Source organism: Schistocerca nitens, chromosome 4, assembly GCF_023898315.1.
Source record: "Schistocerca nitens isolate TAMUIC-IGC-003100 chromosome 4, iqSchNite1.1, whole genome shotgun sequence".
Lineage (NCBI taxonomy): Eukaryota > Metazoa > Arthropoda > Insecta > Orthoptera > Acrididae > Schistocerca > Schistocerca nitens.
This window is the reverse complement of record NC_064617.1, coordinates 528278796-528297349: the sequence shown is the minus strand read 5'-3', so window position 1 is coordinate 528297349 and position 18554 is coordinate 528278796. Positions and strand designations below refer to the sequence as shown.

Below are 18554 nucleotides of genomic sequence, written 5' to 3'. Positions count from 1 at the left end.
GGCTATCATCATTCCCTGTATCTGTATCGTAAGCCGGGTTCATACATGGAACCAAAGTGTTGCCACAGCTACCTTGCATACTGCAGTGCAATGCAGCTGCATTTGTGAACTACCAGTTTTTAGTAGCACAAAGAGACACAACTTTTGTCCCGCCACAACGATTTCAGTTGGTTGTACTTTATTGTGCCACATCCTTCCACCACTGCTCTCTTGTGGCAGTATTTCGAAACATGAGCATTCTGTCACAGTTATTGTGGAGCAATTGCTACTGTACTCGATTCAATTTCAGTGTGTTTTGATTTTAAAGTGAAAACAGTGATCAGCGGGTACACTTTTACAGCTTCTGGATCTACAAGAATAGCAACCTATATCTTATTGTCTGCAGCTGTGAGTGTGTGGGATGGTGAGTGGGTGGATCGATGGGTGGGGGCGAGGCAATATTTCTTAACCAATGATTTATCCCACAATCACAAAAGTTTTTGGATGAATAAGTAAACAAACTTAATATATGTAACCACATAAATGAGTCGTCTAATCGTCATATGTGAGACCAAGCATTGTATAAATTGCGGATTATATGCCGGAAATAGCTCCACAGTGTGACGTGGAGCTGTTAAACTGAAATTAGTTATTTGAAATTCCTATATCGATGAATACAATAAGATTCTAAGATCTTTGAAGAGTAGCTTGCTTGCAGGTGATATTTACATGCCAGATGTTGGTTAGTTTGCGATTGCAGACAGCATTTTCGTCTGTGAGTGTTATTTCTCTTATAAATATATTTGAGGCCCCTGATTCATCCGTGTGTGAAATCCATATTTGGATCCAACATTTGGGTTTCTTCTTCGTTGTATTTAACTCTTGTCACAGCTCTTAACGCCATAACCTGCACTATAACGTTCATACCCACACATATGATTTCAATTGGCGCCATATTGAAAGCTGTCCTGCGGCTTTTTCCTTGCAACTATTTTATTTTATTCCTTAATTTTTCTTTTCTGGGCCTGTGAACTGATAAATAAACTTCGCTTCCAACAGAAACAGCTGTCACTGAACTCTCTCCATGAGTTTCAATGTTTGCACCTGTGCTGGAGTTTTCATTCCTATTTTCATCCTGAAAGTAATGCATAGGAATTACTTTAAACAAAGTCAATAGGCCAATTAGAATTTAATTTAATCAAATGTTTTGAGTTTGGCCCACATCTATAAGTTCACTCCATGATGTTTTGGTTAATAAATGATGACTGATAGGAGTCATAAAGAAACTTTTGTCAAATTTTGTCCCAAATATGAGATGTGTTCCACTTTCTGTAGATGTCGATGTAGATGTAGAATGTCTCCTCAGATTTAATCATTTTCTTCCAGCAGTAAGTACTACAATAAATCACAATCACTGGTTTGCAACACTTGCATTTATTTCTATAAACAGTTCACGACTTACTGAAAAAAAAAAAACTCACCTACCTGTCTTCAACGATTTCCTCAAAATTTGTGGTATACAAAAGATTTTGCATCAAATGAAAATGATAGAAGAGGGAGCTCTAGATGGCTTAGCGGTTAGAAGAAATTGCATTTTCGACACAGGTCAGGAGAGATATGAGCCATATAAGCTACTGTAGCTTGTAGGTAGTGGTTGGCACAGTTGAAGGAGTACAGAATGGTAATCCGAGAGTCGCAGGGTAGAGACGCTATGCAAAAACATTTATCTCTTTTATTTTCGGCTTTTACGTTTCTTACATCGAAAATAGACTGAACTAATGATCAATATACTGTATTTATCATTATTTTCATAAACGGTATGAAAAGGAAATGTGAAGACAAAATGTAGGAATCTCGTCCTCACTTCATCAAAATATGAGAACCTTATAACAGCCCCCTACAGAAAGTTTCTGGCTGATGTGTTGAAGGCCTACATACAGGGAAAGAAATTTTTATGTTAACTGACTCAGGCCGAACAAATCGATAATTATATGACGATACTTTTCAAGATGAAGAGAGATTGTTGTTGTGATGGGTTAAAGTGATTCGCCCAATTCACTATGCTAATGCAGACCTGCAATGCCTGTTTTTATCGCCAGTTCGAATTTTTTCAGAAACCTTCAAAACTACTTTTATGTCATCATGAGAGAAAAGAAAATGACATTCTGAGTAGACTACATCAAAATATATTCTGCTCTTCATCACTGGCTATCTTCGCCAGTTACTTGTGGTTTGCTGCCAAATGTGTGATAAGAGAGAAGCTTTTATAAATGTAAAACGGTTTTTTTTCTATAGCAACATTAAAACAAATATGTCATTGTAGGAAATGCGATGTTTATAAAGTGAGAAAGTTACTGCTTTTCCTATTTTTACAGTAAACATCATCCCAGCAAGTGTAACTGTAAAATAACGAAAGCACATAACTTTGTACACAAAGTTCTCGTGTCGGCTTACAATCGCCTCCTGAAAGATTATATGCAATCCCAAACTTTTTTGCCTTTCCTTTTCACTCCTTTTATGGAAATATTAATAAATACCACATATTATTCGTAACGTCTGTTTATTTTGCAGCGCAAGTAATGTAAAAATTGAAAATATAAAAAGTAAAATAGTTTATACAGACAGTATCAAACACACTCCTCTCGACTAACTGAACAGCATTTTTTCCACAGTGCTTATTAACAGTGGTACCTACTACAAATGGCTCATGCTGCGCTCGAGCTGCACAAAAAAATTAGGGTTTTTTTTTTAATGCCTGGCCACCTGGAGCTCCCACTTCTGTCACTGTCATTTCTGACCAAGCACTGCATATGCCATAAATTTGGAAGAAGTCAGTGAGGACAAGTATACATGATCCACTTACGAGCCACAATCCTTAGTGACACCAGCAAGATGGCACCTAGAACTAGAAGTTCTGTAACTTTTTCTTAGAAAAATAGCATGTATAATGGTATTCTGTGCAAAAGGTGCACCTATGTAAGTGTACAATGCTTTGTGTGAGCAGTGAATGTGAAAAAACGAAAAACTATGAGTAGTGTAACAACAAGATCGAGAAATAAGCATGTTACAAATGGAGCAACTGGCGTCGGACACCATACAGTGCAGTGTCAGAAATATTGACTTGAAGGTGTGATGGTAATTGTGAGAATGAATTAGCGATGAAAGAAGACATGATAACATTTTTCGCAAAGAAAAAGCCGAATTGGTAGGAAAAGTAAAATCTTTTGGTAAGTATGTCAGTGAGCTCAAGAGAAACATTAAGGAAACGAAAAACACACGAAAATCGAATATTTTTTATGATCTTAAATGCGACATGAGCCCAAAATCTGACCAACAAGATGCAAAAACATACGGTGAAGGTAGTTTGCATTTACTCCCAGCTAATACCAGTTTATATCACAAAGATATATGCTGCTTGAAATGAAATTATTCAACAAGCTGCCAAATGATATAAAATGTATACTAAATGTTAATACTTCTGAAGGATCTGTTGGAGAATACCTTCATTACAACTCGTTCTATTCAGTAAATGAATACTTGAATTGCAATAAATTAAGGAGCTGTAACTTCTGTAATGTATAAATCACATAACTATATATAATCCTGAAAAACTATACTGTAATGACTAGAATTAAGTCCAGTATTATCTTGTACATTGTATTACATGTGATCAAAGTACTAAATAAGTCAATAAATAGACTATTTGCATGTGGAGCATTATGGCAGCGCGTTCGTCGCCAGCGCACTCAAACGAAATAGTGTACTCTATCTTCTATTTTATCCATGCTGTAGTGAGATGTGGCTTCCCTTCCAACTTTAAAAACAACTACGATATGTTATCTACATTTAGTATACAGTAACGTGTCACCTAAAGTGAACCAAACGTAAAGTAGCCAGCGACCACATTTTTCACTGCAAACGATTCAAATTTTATGCTGCAGGTTACTTGGAAATTATCACAGTAACTACAGTATGTCCCATATCGAAAAAAATGCTTCATCATCAAGCTGTGATAAGAAACTACAAAACACTAAACAAATGAATTTCATATGCCAATTATTTTCCTCATACGCACAGTAGCGAAGAAAATGCACAGATGCGAAACAAGTTTTTAATTTTTTAAAGGAAAAAGAGAACCTTTACCGAAAAACTAACGCCAGGAGTTGACTTAACTTTGCTTCATTTACGTACAGTATTTTTACAGTTTAATGAGCTTTTATTGCTTATAGCAAGAAAATCGAAAAACTCATTTTTCTTATGTACTGCTATCAGTTGCTTTGTGGAAACTGTGCATTACTTTCCTGTGCAGTCTTTTCCCTTACTACAGCTCATTACATAATTCTAACTTTAACAGTACATCAAACTACTGTTTATTTGTAGGTAAGTGAAGAAGCTGAAATGCACAATGAATCAAATAAACAAAATGCATTTATTTGTTTAGTGCAGGGGCGGGCAGGAATCCTGCACGTGTGCGGTGCACTTGCACACGTGCAGTTAACAGGTGTTCTGCGTGCACACAGGGGCAAGCTGGCCACCAGCTTCCCTCCCCTCCCCACCATACCTTCTGTCCACTCCTTCCTCTGTAATGCGTTTTGTTTTTCTAGCTTGCTTTATTGAATGATGGAATAAGGTTAGCAGGAGTGCTTGAAATAAATCATGGTTTGAAAGAGTACCTATTAACTACGATACGTTTTATTTAATAATCACAGGTGGAGTTTACAATACGTTTAATATCTGGAACAAAATTTCTGCATACAGACAAACACAAACAGTTACGTAAATTTTCATCACTTATGTTTGCTCTTAACCGAGGATTATTAATTCAGCAAATGGTTTTCCAGCTATCACTATATTAAGAGCAATTTTATAGCTTGCATGTACCGCTGGGCTATTATTGTTGTCGTCCTGAAAAATTGAAAATAGTGCTCCATAAAATGTTAAATCAGTTAGATGAGATACATGATGGGAGAAAGTCGCAGATCTCTCGTGACAACGGCAACTAGGACAGATGCATCTAATATCGTCAGGTCGCTCTTCTTAAGCTCAGTCAATTTTCCCATCCGCTCAGAATCCGACAATAAATTGTACTCGTCCTTGTGAAATTTATTATAATGGCCTTCAATACTAAACTTCCGCTGACCAGCGAGAATACTGCCACATATTAAACATTTCGAATTTTCACGTTTTTGCACAAAGAAAAAATGATTCTCCCATTACTTTTAAAAAAGATAGCAAATCTCGACGTCTCCGCTTCCTTGATTCACTCTGCATTTTCCGGTTCTTGAAATACAACGTTCACTACGTAGTGGTCGCTTCGCATCAACGTCTGCGGCTCAGCCTTGTACTACACTGCCGCGACCTGCCGGCTGTCGCCACTGCCCCGTTCGACGATTGCACGCGAGCAGCACACGTGCAGCGCTGTGCGCTCACGAGCCGCGTGCAACGTTTGCCCGCCCCTGGTTTAGCGTATGATACCTTTGGCTTCAAACACTGCTGCTTACTCGGTTTCAATATGGCAGACTTCGCACATGTGTACTGAGTTATGGCTCATGGATTTCAGCTGAGTTTCTTGTCTGTATCCTGTCTATTCTGTCATAGTCTAACATAATAGTCGTGACACTCACTGCTGTAAAAGTCATTACCGTTTGACAGCTGAAGCTACACTAACACTCCAAGCAGGGAATAAGGAGAATATCAGATGCGTCGTGAGTATAATATTTGTTTTGGATCCATTTCTTACATAAAAAAATGATTCAGATGGCTCTGAGCACTATGGGACTTAACTGCTGAGGTCATCAGTCCCCTAGAACTTAGAACTACTTAAACCCAACTAACCTAAGGACATCACACACATCCATCCCGAGGCAGCTACCACCTAGCAAGTGTGGTGTCTGGTGGTGACACCACACAGAAGACAGAGATGGTTCTATAAATGATACTAAAATAAGCGCAAGTAGGGATAAAAATCATGAATCCAGTGGCAAGCTACAGCACATTCATGTAGAAACACTTGCGATGTCGGATAGAACTGCAGATTACCACACTGAAATCAGAATATAAACACATATAAGAAGCACAGATATGAATCTCTACATACAAAATGCATCGAAGCCCCATTTGTCTTTCCAGAGGCCTACTGTGTTCAGTCATTGTCGCCAGTTGCCAGAAGTACGACCTTCACCTTTATATTAATCTAAGTGGGCAACCAACTGGCAAATAGTGGGAGAAATATGCTGTACGTGTAAACCCCAAGTCCCCAAAGCCAATAACACTATCAGAATTTCTGTCGTATGTTAAATTTGCCATCAGAGACATTCATTCAATGACATATGCACTAGTTCATCAGTATTTGAGAAATGCTGTACTTTCTGCTTTTAATCTGGAACTTATTGTCACTTAAACCACATTTTATCTGTATGCCTTCTACGTACGTCTGTAATGTATGTACTGATGAAAGCATAAAACATGCTGAAAAATGGTTCAAGTGGTTCTGAGCACTATGGGACTTAACATCTGAGGTCATCAGTCCCCTAGAACTTAGAACTACTTAAACCTAACTAACCTAAGGACATCACACACATCCATGCCTGTGGCAGAATTCGAACCTGCGACCATAGCGGTCGCACAGTTCCAGACTGAAGTGCCTAGAAACGCTCGGCCACTCCGGCCGGCCAAAACATTCTGACAAAACCTTTATGTCTGAGTACTGTAATATAACAAATTTCATATTTCCATCTTTCAGCACGTTTCTCCTTCAGTGGCTTGCTAATCTCGCTTAACAATAAGTCTAGGGCATCTTTTTTTGAATATCGGAATCCTATAGTCTTCAAAATTTGTTTGTCCTTCTTCACTTAATTCTCCTGATACAGTTTCTGTTGCTGTCTGTACTTAAAATGAAAGGCACTTTCCTTGTCCTGTAATAGTTTTGTACAAAGTCTAGCGATCTGTACATTCCAACACTTCACACACTTTTGCAAGAAACGAATAACTGCACTTAATCTAACTACTTCATCGTTAAAGCAGGTCTGTGTTGACGATTCAGATGAATCTGGCACTGATATATGGAGAGTTAAACTGGCTGCTTCTGTGCTATTGTTTAACAGCCTTAGACGGATTGTCGAATCTCTTCATTGTCAGTTGAGGTGGCTTATTTGGGATGTCAAACAGTGTGGGCTACTGCATTCCGCACGAATTTAATATTGTCTGCATTCATGAACTGGTTTTGTTCGAAGTGTAGCGAACAAAACATTATTAGAAAGATAAACATAGTCTTTTTTCATAAGATTTTCTTGTTTGCTATTCACTAGCCATTTTATGTTCCTAAAACGAAACAGTAATCATGAATATGCACGCAGTGTGCAAGCGAATCCTGACGATACAGTTTAGCAATAAGATAGTATACAGGGTGTTACAAAAAGGTACGGCTAAACTTTCAGGAAACGTTCCTCACAAACAAAGAAAGAAAATATGTTATGTGGATATGTGTCGGGAAATGCTTACTTTCCAAGTTAGAGCTCATTTTATTACTTCTCTTCAAATCACATTAATCATGGAATGGAAACGCACAGCAACAGAACGTACCAGCGTGACTTTAAACACTTTGTTACAGGAAATGTTCAAAATGTCCTCCGTTAGCGAGGATACATGCATCCACCCTCCATCGCATGTAATCCCTGATGCGCTGATGCAGCCCTGGAGAATGGCGTATTGTATCACAGCCATCCACAATACGAGCACAAAGAGTCTCTACATTTGGTACCGGGGTTGCGCAAACAAGAGCTTTCAAATGCCCCCATAAATGAAAGTCAAGAGAGTTGAGGCCAGAAGAGCGTGGAGGCCATGGAATTGGTCAGCACAGGTAGAGTATCCCGTATGAAATCATGATAACGTGCTCCATTGAGCGTAGGTAGAAGAACATGGGGCCCAATCAAGACATCGCCAACAATGCCTGCCCAAACATTCACAAAAAATCTGTGTTGATGACATGACTGCACAATTGCGTGCGGATTCTTGTCAGCCCACACATGTTGATTGTGAAAATTTACAATTTGATCACGTGGGAATGAAGCCTCATCCGTAAAGAGAACATTTGCGCTGAAATGAGGATTGACAAATTGTTGGATGAACTATTCGCAGAAGTGTACCCGTGGAGGCCAATCAGCTGCTGATAGTGCCTGCATACGCTGTACGTGGTACGGAAACAACTGGTTCTCGCGTAGCACTCTCCATACAGTGATGTGGTCAACGTTACCTTGCACAGCAGCAACTTCTCTGACGCTGACATTAGGGTTATCGTCAACGGCACGAAGAATTGCCTCGTCCATTGCACGTGTCCTCGTCGTCCTAGGTCTTCCCCAGTCGCGAGTCATAGGCTGGAATGTTCCGTGCTCCCTAAGACGCCGATCAATTGCTTCGAACGTCTTCCTGTCGGGACACCTTTGTTCTGGAAATCTGTCTCGATACAAACGTACCGCACCACAGCTATTGCCCCGTGCTAATCCATACATCAAATGGGCATCTGCCAACTCCGCATTTGTAAACATTGCACTGATTGCAAAACCACGTTCGTGATGAACACTAACCTGTTGATGCTACGTACTGATGTGCTTGATGCTAGTACTGTAGAGCAATGAGTCGCATGTCAACACAAGCACCAAAGTCAACATTACCTTCTTTCAATTGGGCCAACTGACGGTGAATCGAGGAAGTACAGTACATACTGACGAAACTAAAATGAGCTCTAACATGGAAAGTAAGCGTTTCCGGACACATGTCCACATAACATCTTTTTTTTTATTTGTGTGTGAGGAATGTTTCCTGAGAGTTTGGTCGTACCTTTTTGTAACACCCTGTATACCTCTCAGAGTCCTTAGGAAACCAGATGAGGTGTCTGCTTCTTGTTGTTGCTGCAATTTATTCTATTACAGACGCTTTCTTTTATAAAAGCCATTGTATAAACCATAATAAACAACTACTATTCGCTTTCGCTTTGACGTTCGCGCCAAACTGACCAGTTTTACTTACTGGCCGCTTGGCACTTAGCTGGCGCAGTTGGCAACAAAATCGAGGCCCAGTGTCGCGACTATTATGTTAGACTGTGATTCTGTGACATAGGCCTTGTGCACTGCTGAAATTTTGGTGATCTGTGTTGGCTAGACGCACTTACAATTCTTGGTCACTCGTGTCTGTGGGGTTGTGATGTTACATTGTTGTAATTTTGAAGTACACCATGCATATAATGGAGTGGATCACACACACACACACACACACACACACACACACACAGACGTGCGCGCTCGTGCAATATATAGAATGACGCCGCTGCCATATTATTGTACTTACACGGAGATATTTTGGTGACGTGCCTCAATTTGTATATAAATCACGAGAGGAACTCTGGCTGCGCTCCTTTCAGTGATGTACTTTGGCTAAAGCACCTCGTTGAGGCCATATTGCATTTCGCAATCTCGTATTTGGTGTGTTTTATATTATAACCAATTTATATGTTATGTTCTGTAAATAAATGCTGTTCCATAATATTAGCATATTGAGGATCTCTCGAAAAAGTACAATTTATTAATACTGGACCTCAAATAATGAGTTATCAGCGTTTAAAGGCTTCAGTAGCCAGATGACACAAAACAAAGGATTGATTGCTAATAATCACTGTCGTGTACTGGCTGAGTAGACGAGGGAAGTTAGTTGCTGCTGCGGAATTTTTGGTTCACGTCCTGCCGTCCGCAATAATTTTAATACTCTTACTCCCATTTCTGACAGCTTCTGTGACTTGTTATTGTCAATGATTTACAAATTAAATATGAAACACGAAACTTTCTAAGCGCGTCCATTATCTTCGGAAAAAACTACCTCTCATCGCCAGAACAAAAAACATAAATAAGACTGACACATGTGAGAAAGAATTAAAAGGTGACTTCGTCTCACTGTCAACCGCATATAAAGTATAAAAGAAAATTTAGAAGCAAGTTATTTTAGGAGAATTCTTTTCCAAACAAGAACATCTTCGAATTAAGCGCATATGTGTACGAAATGTATTCTCGTAATGGTGCAGGCGCATTTCTGCTGGTGTTTTTTCTAGTTGTTTCAATTACTTTCAAGAGGAAAGGAAGAATTTTACTTTCCTGGCAATGAATTGTAATTTTTCACGCATATTAAAACATTCCTCACACAACCAGCACATTTATTTAGCAGTGGGGGAGCTTCTGCTTAAATAATTTCTGTAATATCTTTACGTAAATAACTTGTATGTAGTTCACAGGTTCTCGGTTTCAAAGAAAGATATTCTTACTACATACAGCTATGTAAAGAACGCGTATGAAGTTGGTAGAAGGTCACTTGCAAAGAAAGAAAAGACAGCAATGGTTCCCAGATTTGCAATGAATGAACCAGCAGAAGATATAAAGAGCTTATGCTTTAATTCGTCTGCTAGAATGGCTGCGCCGTCACGACGATACCTTGACAAAAGAGTCATCTATCGATGCCTTCAAGAAAACCAAAGTACTATATTGAAAGAGTGCAAGCGTTCCGGTGCGGACTACTTAACTGCCCAAATGAGCAGGCATAGAAAAGAGAAAAATTGGAAATCTCTTGGTTTCCAAATGCCCTGGAGACGGCGCTGAATTGAAATGATGGCAGGGCACTGCCTTAACTAAACCTAAACAGAATTGCAACACTCTCCCTGGGTGCAGATCATACACAATGTGATCAAAAGTTCCGGACATCTGGCTGAAAATGACTTACAAGTTCGTGGCGCTCTCCATCGGTAATGCTGGAGTTCAGTATGATGTTGGTCCACCCGTAGCCTTGATGACAGCATCCACTCTCGCAGGCATATGTTCAATGAGATGCTGGAAGTTTTCTTGGGGAATGGCAGCCCATTCTTCGCAGAGTGCTGAACTGAGGTGAGGTATCGATATAGGTCGGTGAGGCCTGGCATGAAGTTAGCGTTCCAAAACATCCCAAAGGTGTTCTATAGGATTCAGGTCAGGACTCTGTGCAGGCCAGTACAATAGTACATTATAGGGATGTTATTGTCGTGTAACCACTACGACACATGCTATGCATTATGAACAGGTTCTCGATCATGTTGAAAGATGTAATCGCCATTCCCGAATTGGTCTTCAACTGTGGGAAGCAAGAAGGTGCTTAAAACATCAATGTAGGCCTGTGCTCTAATAGTGCCGCACAAAATAACAAGCGGTGCAAGCCTCCTCCATGGAAAACACGAATACACCATAACACCACCACGTCCGAATTTTACTGTTGTAACTACACACGCAGGCAGATGACGTTCACCGAGCATTTGCCAATACCCACACCCTGCCGTTGGATCGCCACACCGTAATTCGTCGCTCCACACAACATTTTTCCACCGTTCAGTCATCCAATGTTTATGCTCCTCACACCAAGCGAGGCATTTTTTAGCATTTACTGGTATGATGTGTGACTTATGAACAGCTGCTCGACTATGAAATCCAAGTTTTCTCACCTCCCGCCTAACTGTCATAGTACTTGTGGTGGATCTTGATGCAGTTTGGAATTTGTGTGTGATGGTCTGGATAGATGTCTGCCTATTACACATTACGACCCTCTTCAACTGTCGGCGGTCACTGTCGTTATACTGACGAGGTCGGCCTGTACGCTATTGTGCTGAACATGTCCCTTCACGTTCCCACTTCACTATCACATCAGAAACAGTGGACCCAGGGATATTTAGGAGTGTGGAAATCTCACTTACAGATGCTGACACAAGTGACACCTAATCACCTGACCGCGTTCGAAGCCCATGAGTTCCACGGAGCGCCCCATTCTGCTCTCTCACAATGTCTAATGACTACTGAGGCCATTGATATTAGGCAGTAGCTGGCAGGCACAATTCATAAATACGAAAAACGTATGCTTTTTTCTTTGGGGGGGGGGGGGGGGGTGTCCAGATACTTTCAATCACATAGTTTATGTAGACAGTTCATCCGTTCCAAGAATTGTGAATGTTGACAGTTTTTGACATTGATACTGGCAAGGTATTAGTCCCAGGGATTTCAGTACTTCTTTGAATGTTTTAATTTCAAGCTTGAAGTTGAATAACAAATGACAAAAGAAATATTATCTTTGTGTGATACTATTACAGGTTAAGAATTTTCTAATTTTTTCCTTCTACTTTTACTGTAAAACCTTACTTCTTGCCAAATTCCATGTCAGTGAGAAGTACCCTATAGATATATGGCTGAATTTGTGGGTATCAAATTGTGTGGCATAAATGGTCATATCTTTTGATTGCATTGACTTAGAAGCTTCAGTTTCTTACACCACCAAGGCACAGGTAGATCTCAGTGTATGACAAAAATATCAATGTAGTACATCTACCCATTCATGAGAAAAAGGGTTTTTAACAGTCAGACAGATAGATGGACAGATGTATGAATGGACAACAAAGTGATGTTATAAGAATTCCATTTTTACCGATGAGGTATGGAACCCTAAAATTCACATGAATGTAGATCTGGAGAACAAGGAGGACAGTCAATGTCTTATCATGAAAAACACTTTGTAGTGCTGTCATAGAAGAATTTTTGGAGTGTCGTTTTCCATTGTCCTGCATGAAATAAATGTAGGTCTTTCCTATAGATGATGGTTTTCTAAAATAAGGATGCAGTGTATCATTCACATACCAAAAAGAACTATTGTTTCATGGAAAAGATTGGTCCAGTAATTCATCTAGCACTAATTGCATACCACACTCCTGTTTGCACATAACATAGAGGCTGTTGATGTAATTTATGTACCCTGACAAATGAAGGCAAGCTTCATTAGAGAAAAGAGCATTTCAGTATCAACTTCTCCATCATGCAGATACTGTAACAGCCAGCTGCAGTAATGACGTTGAGCAACAGTATCTGAGTTAGATAGTCGATGCACTATCGTTAATCTGTATGGTTTCAGTTAGAGTTAGTGCACAGGTCTGTGACAAGTCTGAATTGCTAAACAATTTTTACCCTCTATAGCTCCCTCTAGTACCATGTAAGTTATTTCCTGATGTCTTAACACATATCCTATCATCCTGTCCCTCCTTCTTATCAGTCAGTAAATATTCCTTTCCTTGCCAATTCTGCAGAGAACCTCCTCATGTCTTACCTTATCAGTCCATCCAATTTTCAACATTATGCTGTTGCACCATATCTCAAATGCTTCAATTCTCTACTATTCCATTTTTTCCACATACATTCTCAGAATTTTCTTCCTCAAACTGATGCCCATGTTTAATACAAATAGACTTCACTTGGTCAGGAATCCTCTTCTTACCAGTGCTAGTCTGCTGTTTATGTCTTCCTTGCTCCATCCATCATGGGTTATTTTTCTGCGTAGGTTGCATAATTCCTTAACTTCATCTTCTTCATGATCACCAATTCTGGACAGAGTGAGGTGGCACCTGTGTCCAGCCATCCTGATTTAGGTTTTCCATGGTTTCCCTAAATTACTTCAGGCAAATGAAGGGATGGTTCCTTTGAAAGGGCACAGCCAACTTCCTCCCCCCCGCCCCCCTCCCCCCCGCAACTTCCCTAACCTGATGGGGCCGATGACGTTGCTGTTTGGTACCATCCCCCAAATCAACCAACCAACCAATTCTGATGTTAAGTCTCTCAATGTTCATATTTCTGATAATGTTCATGACTCTCATCTTTCTTTGATTTACTCTCAATCCATATTCCGTACTCATTAGACTGTTTATTCCATTTGAGAGGTCCTGTAATTCTTCTTTACTTTCACTGAGGAATCTTATTATTTATGTTGTTTCACCTTGAATTTTAATCTCACTCTTGACCCTTGGTTTCATTTCCATAATTACTACTTTGATGAATAGATTGAACAGTAGGGATGAAATACTACATTCCTGTCTTACACCGTTTTTAATTTGAGTACGTCGTGCTTAGTCTTCCAGTTTTTTGGTTCTTGTACATTTTCCATATTACCCGTCTTTCCCTATACCTTACCCCTATTTTTCTCAGAATTTCGAACGTCTTGAATCATTTTGCGTTGTCTCTCAATTGACAGATCCCATGAATGTGTCTTTCTTTTTCAGCAGTCTTACTTTCATTATCGACCACAATGTCAGAACTGTCTCTCTGGTACCTTTACCTTTCCTAAAGCCAAACTGGTTTTCATCTAACAGATCTTCAATTTTCTTTTCCATTGTTCTTTATATTATTTTTGTCAGAAATTTGGATGCATGAGCTGTTTAAACTTATTGTACAATATTGCTCATACTTGACAGCTCTTGCTGTCTCCATAATTGTGAGGATGACGTTTTTCTGAAAGTCTGATGGTAATTGCCAATGTCGTAAATTCTACACACCAGTGTGGATAGTCATTTTGTTGCCAGTTCCTCCAATGATTTTAGAAATTCCAGTGATATATTATCTGTGCCTTCTGCCTTATTTGATCTTAAGTCATCCAAAGCTCTTTTAAATTGTGGTTATAATAATGGCCCCCCTATCTGTTCCCTGTTGACTCCTGTTTCTTCTTCTGTTATGTCATCAGAGAAGTCCTCCCCCCCTCCCCTCCCCTCATAGAGGCATTCAATGCACTCTTTACACCTATCTGCTATCTCATCTGAATTTAAAAGTGGAATTCTTATTGCTCTCTTGATGTTACTGCCACTGTTGTTAATTTCACTATAGGTTGTTTTGACTTTTCTGTACACTGAGTTAGTCCTTCAAACAGTCGTTTCTATTTTGATATCTTCACATTTTTCCTGCAGCCATTTCACCTTAGCTTCCCTGAACTTCCTATTTATTTCATTCCTAAGTAATTTGTATTTCTGAAAATTTTTGTATTTCCTTCTTTCATTGATCAACAGAAATATCTCTTCTGTTACGCATGGTTTCTTTGGAATTACTTTCCTTGTACATAAGTTTTTATTTCCAGCTCCTGTGAGTATTCACTATTACTGGCCGAAATTTGTTGCAGAACTCAGTTAGCCTTTTTCCTTTTTCATTCCTACTCCCAAGCCCACATTCTTCCACAGTCCTTTCTTCTCCTTCTTCCACTACAACCGCATTCCAGTACTCCATGGATAATAGATTTTCTTCTCCCTTTACATGCTACATTCTTCATTTAACATCCTCATATAATTTCTCTGACTCTTCATCTTCTACTTGGGACCGATGACCGTTGCAGTCTGGTCCCTTTAATCCCACAAACCAACCAACCATCTTCTACTTGCAATGTCAGAATGTACACCTGAACTATTTTTGTTGGCATTGATTTGCTGTTGATTCTGATGATGACAACCCTATCACTGAACTGTTCAGAGTAATTCACTCTTTGCTCTATATTCCTATTCATAATTAATCCTACTTCTGTTATACATTTTCTGCTGCTGTTGATATTACCCTATACTTGTCTTATCAGAAATCTTTGTCTGCTTTCCATTTCACCTCACTGAGTCCCATTATATCCAGATTGAGCCTTAGCATTTCCGTTTTCAGATTTTTGAGCATTACATTTTTTCAATTACAGGCATATGTCCACTGGATACACATTATGTGTTTTCAATGTAGTGGTCTCCATTGCCCTCTGTATGTTCATTGCTGATTCTTCCACCTTTTATGGACAGTTCCCCAACCTAAGAACAAGAGGATTCTCTTAAGCTCTTTCCACTCCTCTGCCCTCTTTGACATGAGTGTTGGCAGAAAGAGAGAGACTTCTTACGACAAAAGTCTCTGGCCGCCATTGCTGGCTTTTCTTATTCAATTTAAGCAGTGGTGATGTTTAAATCTAGGACCCACCCAGGACAGTTGGATTAATAGTCAAAGATGCTAATCCAAGGCCACAGGTGCAGCAGAGGCCTTTCATACCTCAGCTTATCAATTGCCAGTTAAACTACTGTGTTCACTAGACCTTCTTTTGTCTGACATGGAACTAATCTCTTGAAATTTATTCACTAATCTGTGTATCAAAAAATCCCTGGGAGTGCACAACTCAGGAAATTTTCATTTGAATGAAAGCTAACATTCCACAAAAGATTCTGGTTTTACAAAATTCAACACAAGAAACACTGACTTATTTGCTGTGTATACTACAGTGAATGCAATCTCATCAAAAACTCAAAAGAAAATACCCGTAAACTCAAGTTTTATTGTATGAGGACTGGACCCATTGACACATGGGCAGGGGAAGCCCGAGACTCAGTTCAGGTGTCATGTGTGAAACACTCAGAGGAAGTGCACTGAGCTGCAGATACAGGGGCAATGTCTGGCTGTGGGCTCCCCCAGGTATCATACTGGAAACATCCTTCATGTCCAAGAAATAATTGAGGATATTGGTTGCAAGTGCTACTCTTAGATGAAGAAGTTAGTGCAGGGAAGAAATTTGAAATGGAACACAGCAGCCAATCAAAATAGTGTTGTAAACTGAATAGTACATAATACCAGGAACTTTGAATTTATGGGCAAACTTTTAATCAACCACAAAGTTTACACACAAAAAGTTAACATTGCTGTAACCACTAATTCATGGATTCCCAATTGAAGTAGTATATCTGCCGCATTACACAAGAAATCCACATCCACTGAGATTGAAATTGAAGCTGCATGCAATATTGTTTGGGCGAGACTTGGTATCAGTGGTGGGCATACAATTTTAAATGGATCCTTCTGTTGACCAGCAGACTCACCTCCTGATGTAACTGAAAAAATATAGAGAAAACCTCAGTTTGATTCTACTTAAGTTCCCCAATTATACTGTAATCATTAGTGGAGACATTATACATCCATCAATCAATTGGGAAAAATTACAGTTTTGTTAGTGGTGGACATGACAAAACATCCAGTGAAACATTACTAAATGCCTTCTAAGTAGCTACTTGGAACAAATAGTTTGGAACCCCATTCATGATGGAAATATGTTAGATCTCATGGCAACAGATAGACATAAACTCTTTGAGAATGACTATATTAAAACTGGTACCAGTGACCCTGAGTCAGTTGTGACAACAGTGATTACCACAGTGCAAAGGATAACTAAAACAAGTAGGAAGATATGTCTGTTCAACAAACTAAATAAAAAAAAGTACTAGTGTCATATCTCAATGAGGAACTTGAAACTTTTAACACAGGACATGAGCATGTAGAGGAACTATGGATCAAGTTTAAAAGAATAGTTGATCATACTCTGGATAGATATTTTCCCAGTTAAAACAGTTCATAATGGGAGAGACTCTGCATGGTATACAATCACTGTAAAGAAACTTCAAAATAAAGAGATGTTACCTTAACGGCAGCAAAGGCGGAGAAGAAGGGCTTTGGTACGGCGGAGCTGGCGGAAGAGGCACCTTTTCTCTTTGGGTACAAAAAGAGTACAAGTAGCGACTGAACCCCGGAGGGGTGGCTACAGTCAGCGTCTGACTCATGGTGAGCGGCTGACTTTAGGCTGGGCATCCTATTGCCTATGTGGAAAGTAACGGGAAACTACCACATTACATTCCCAAGCAATACATGGTATGTCTCTCCATGTGAAAGATTCCAGAGTTAAAACTTCCCCTCATTCAGATCTCCGGGAGGGGAACACATTGAGAGTAGACATATTTGGAAGGAAGAAAGGGACAGTGAAGGGAGGAAAGATACTGATTGGAACATGGAATGTGAGGACACTTCTGCAAGCAGGAAAGCTAGAGAATGCAAAACAGGAGATGAAAAGGAACAGATTAGATGCCCTCGGTTTGTGTGAAATGAGATGGGGAGAGTATGGGGAGATAGAAAGTGGAGATTATAAACTCTTTTACTCAGGGGAAATCAAGAGTGGTGAAAATGGAGTAGGAATATTGATAGGGCAAAAGTTGAAAAATAAGGTAACGAAGGTACAATATATTGATGGAAGACTGATGATGATACGATTGAAGGGCAGTTCAAAAGATATGGTATTAATACAGGTATAGATGCCAACTAGCCAGCACAGAGATGAGGAAGTGGAAGAATATTATGAGAAAATACAAGAACTCATCGAGAAAGAAAATAGAAATGCCTGCATTATCATCATGGGGGACTGGAATGCAGTGGTGGGTGAAGGAAGAGATGAAGATACAATAGGAAAATTTGGATTAGGAATAAGAAGTGAGAGAGGTGAACGACTAATTAGTTTTTGTAAAGAAAATTCATTAGCAATGGGTAACACATTTTTTGAACACCACAAAAGGAGACGTTACACATGGATATCAAATTTGAATAGGGAAAGATATCAGCTGGACTACATCCTGATACAAAAAAGGTTTAGAAACCATTTGAAGAATGTTAAAGCTTATCCAGGAGCAGATATAAATTCAGACCACAACCTAGTGATGGGAGAAATACAAGTGAAGTTGAAAAAAATCTGGAGAGGTAAAGGAAAGGAAAGACTAAACACAGAAAGACTCAAAGAGGTAGGAAAGGCATCAGATTTGGAGAACAGATTTATGGAAAAATGGCAAAGAGGTAGTGTTGATGAAAGTGTTAATGACAAGTGGATAAAAATGAGGGAAGGACTCATGGACTCTGCCAAAGAAGTACTAGGAATTGGAGTATCCC

At 39.4% G+C, this 18554-nt stretch overlaps 1 protein-coding gene across 1 annotated transcript in view; it reads left to right on the top strand.

Annotated features, from left to right (window-relative positions):
• Positions 1-5498: 5498 nt before the first annotated feature.
• The window catches only part of LOC126251303 (protein kinase C-binding protein NELL1-like), a 364874-nt gene continuing 351818 nt past the window's right edge, over positions 5499-18554 (top strand). Inside the window, exon 1 of the mRNA XM_049951630.1 lies at positions 5499-5684. Coding sequence (XP_049807587.1) covers positions 5678-5684 — 7 coding nt within the window. The 5' untranslated portion in view covers positions 5499-5677. The remainder of the gene's footprint in view (positions 5685-18554) is intronic.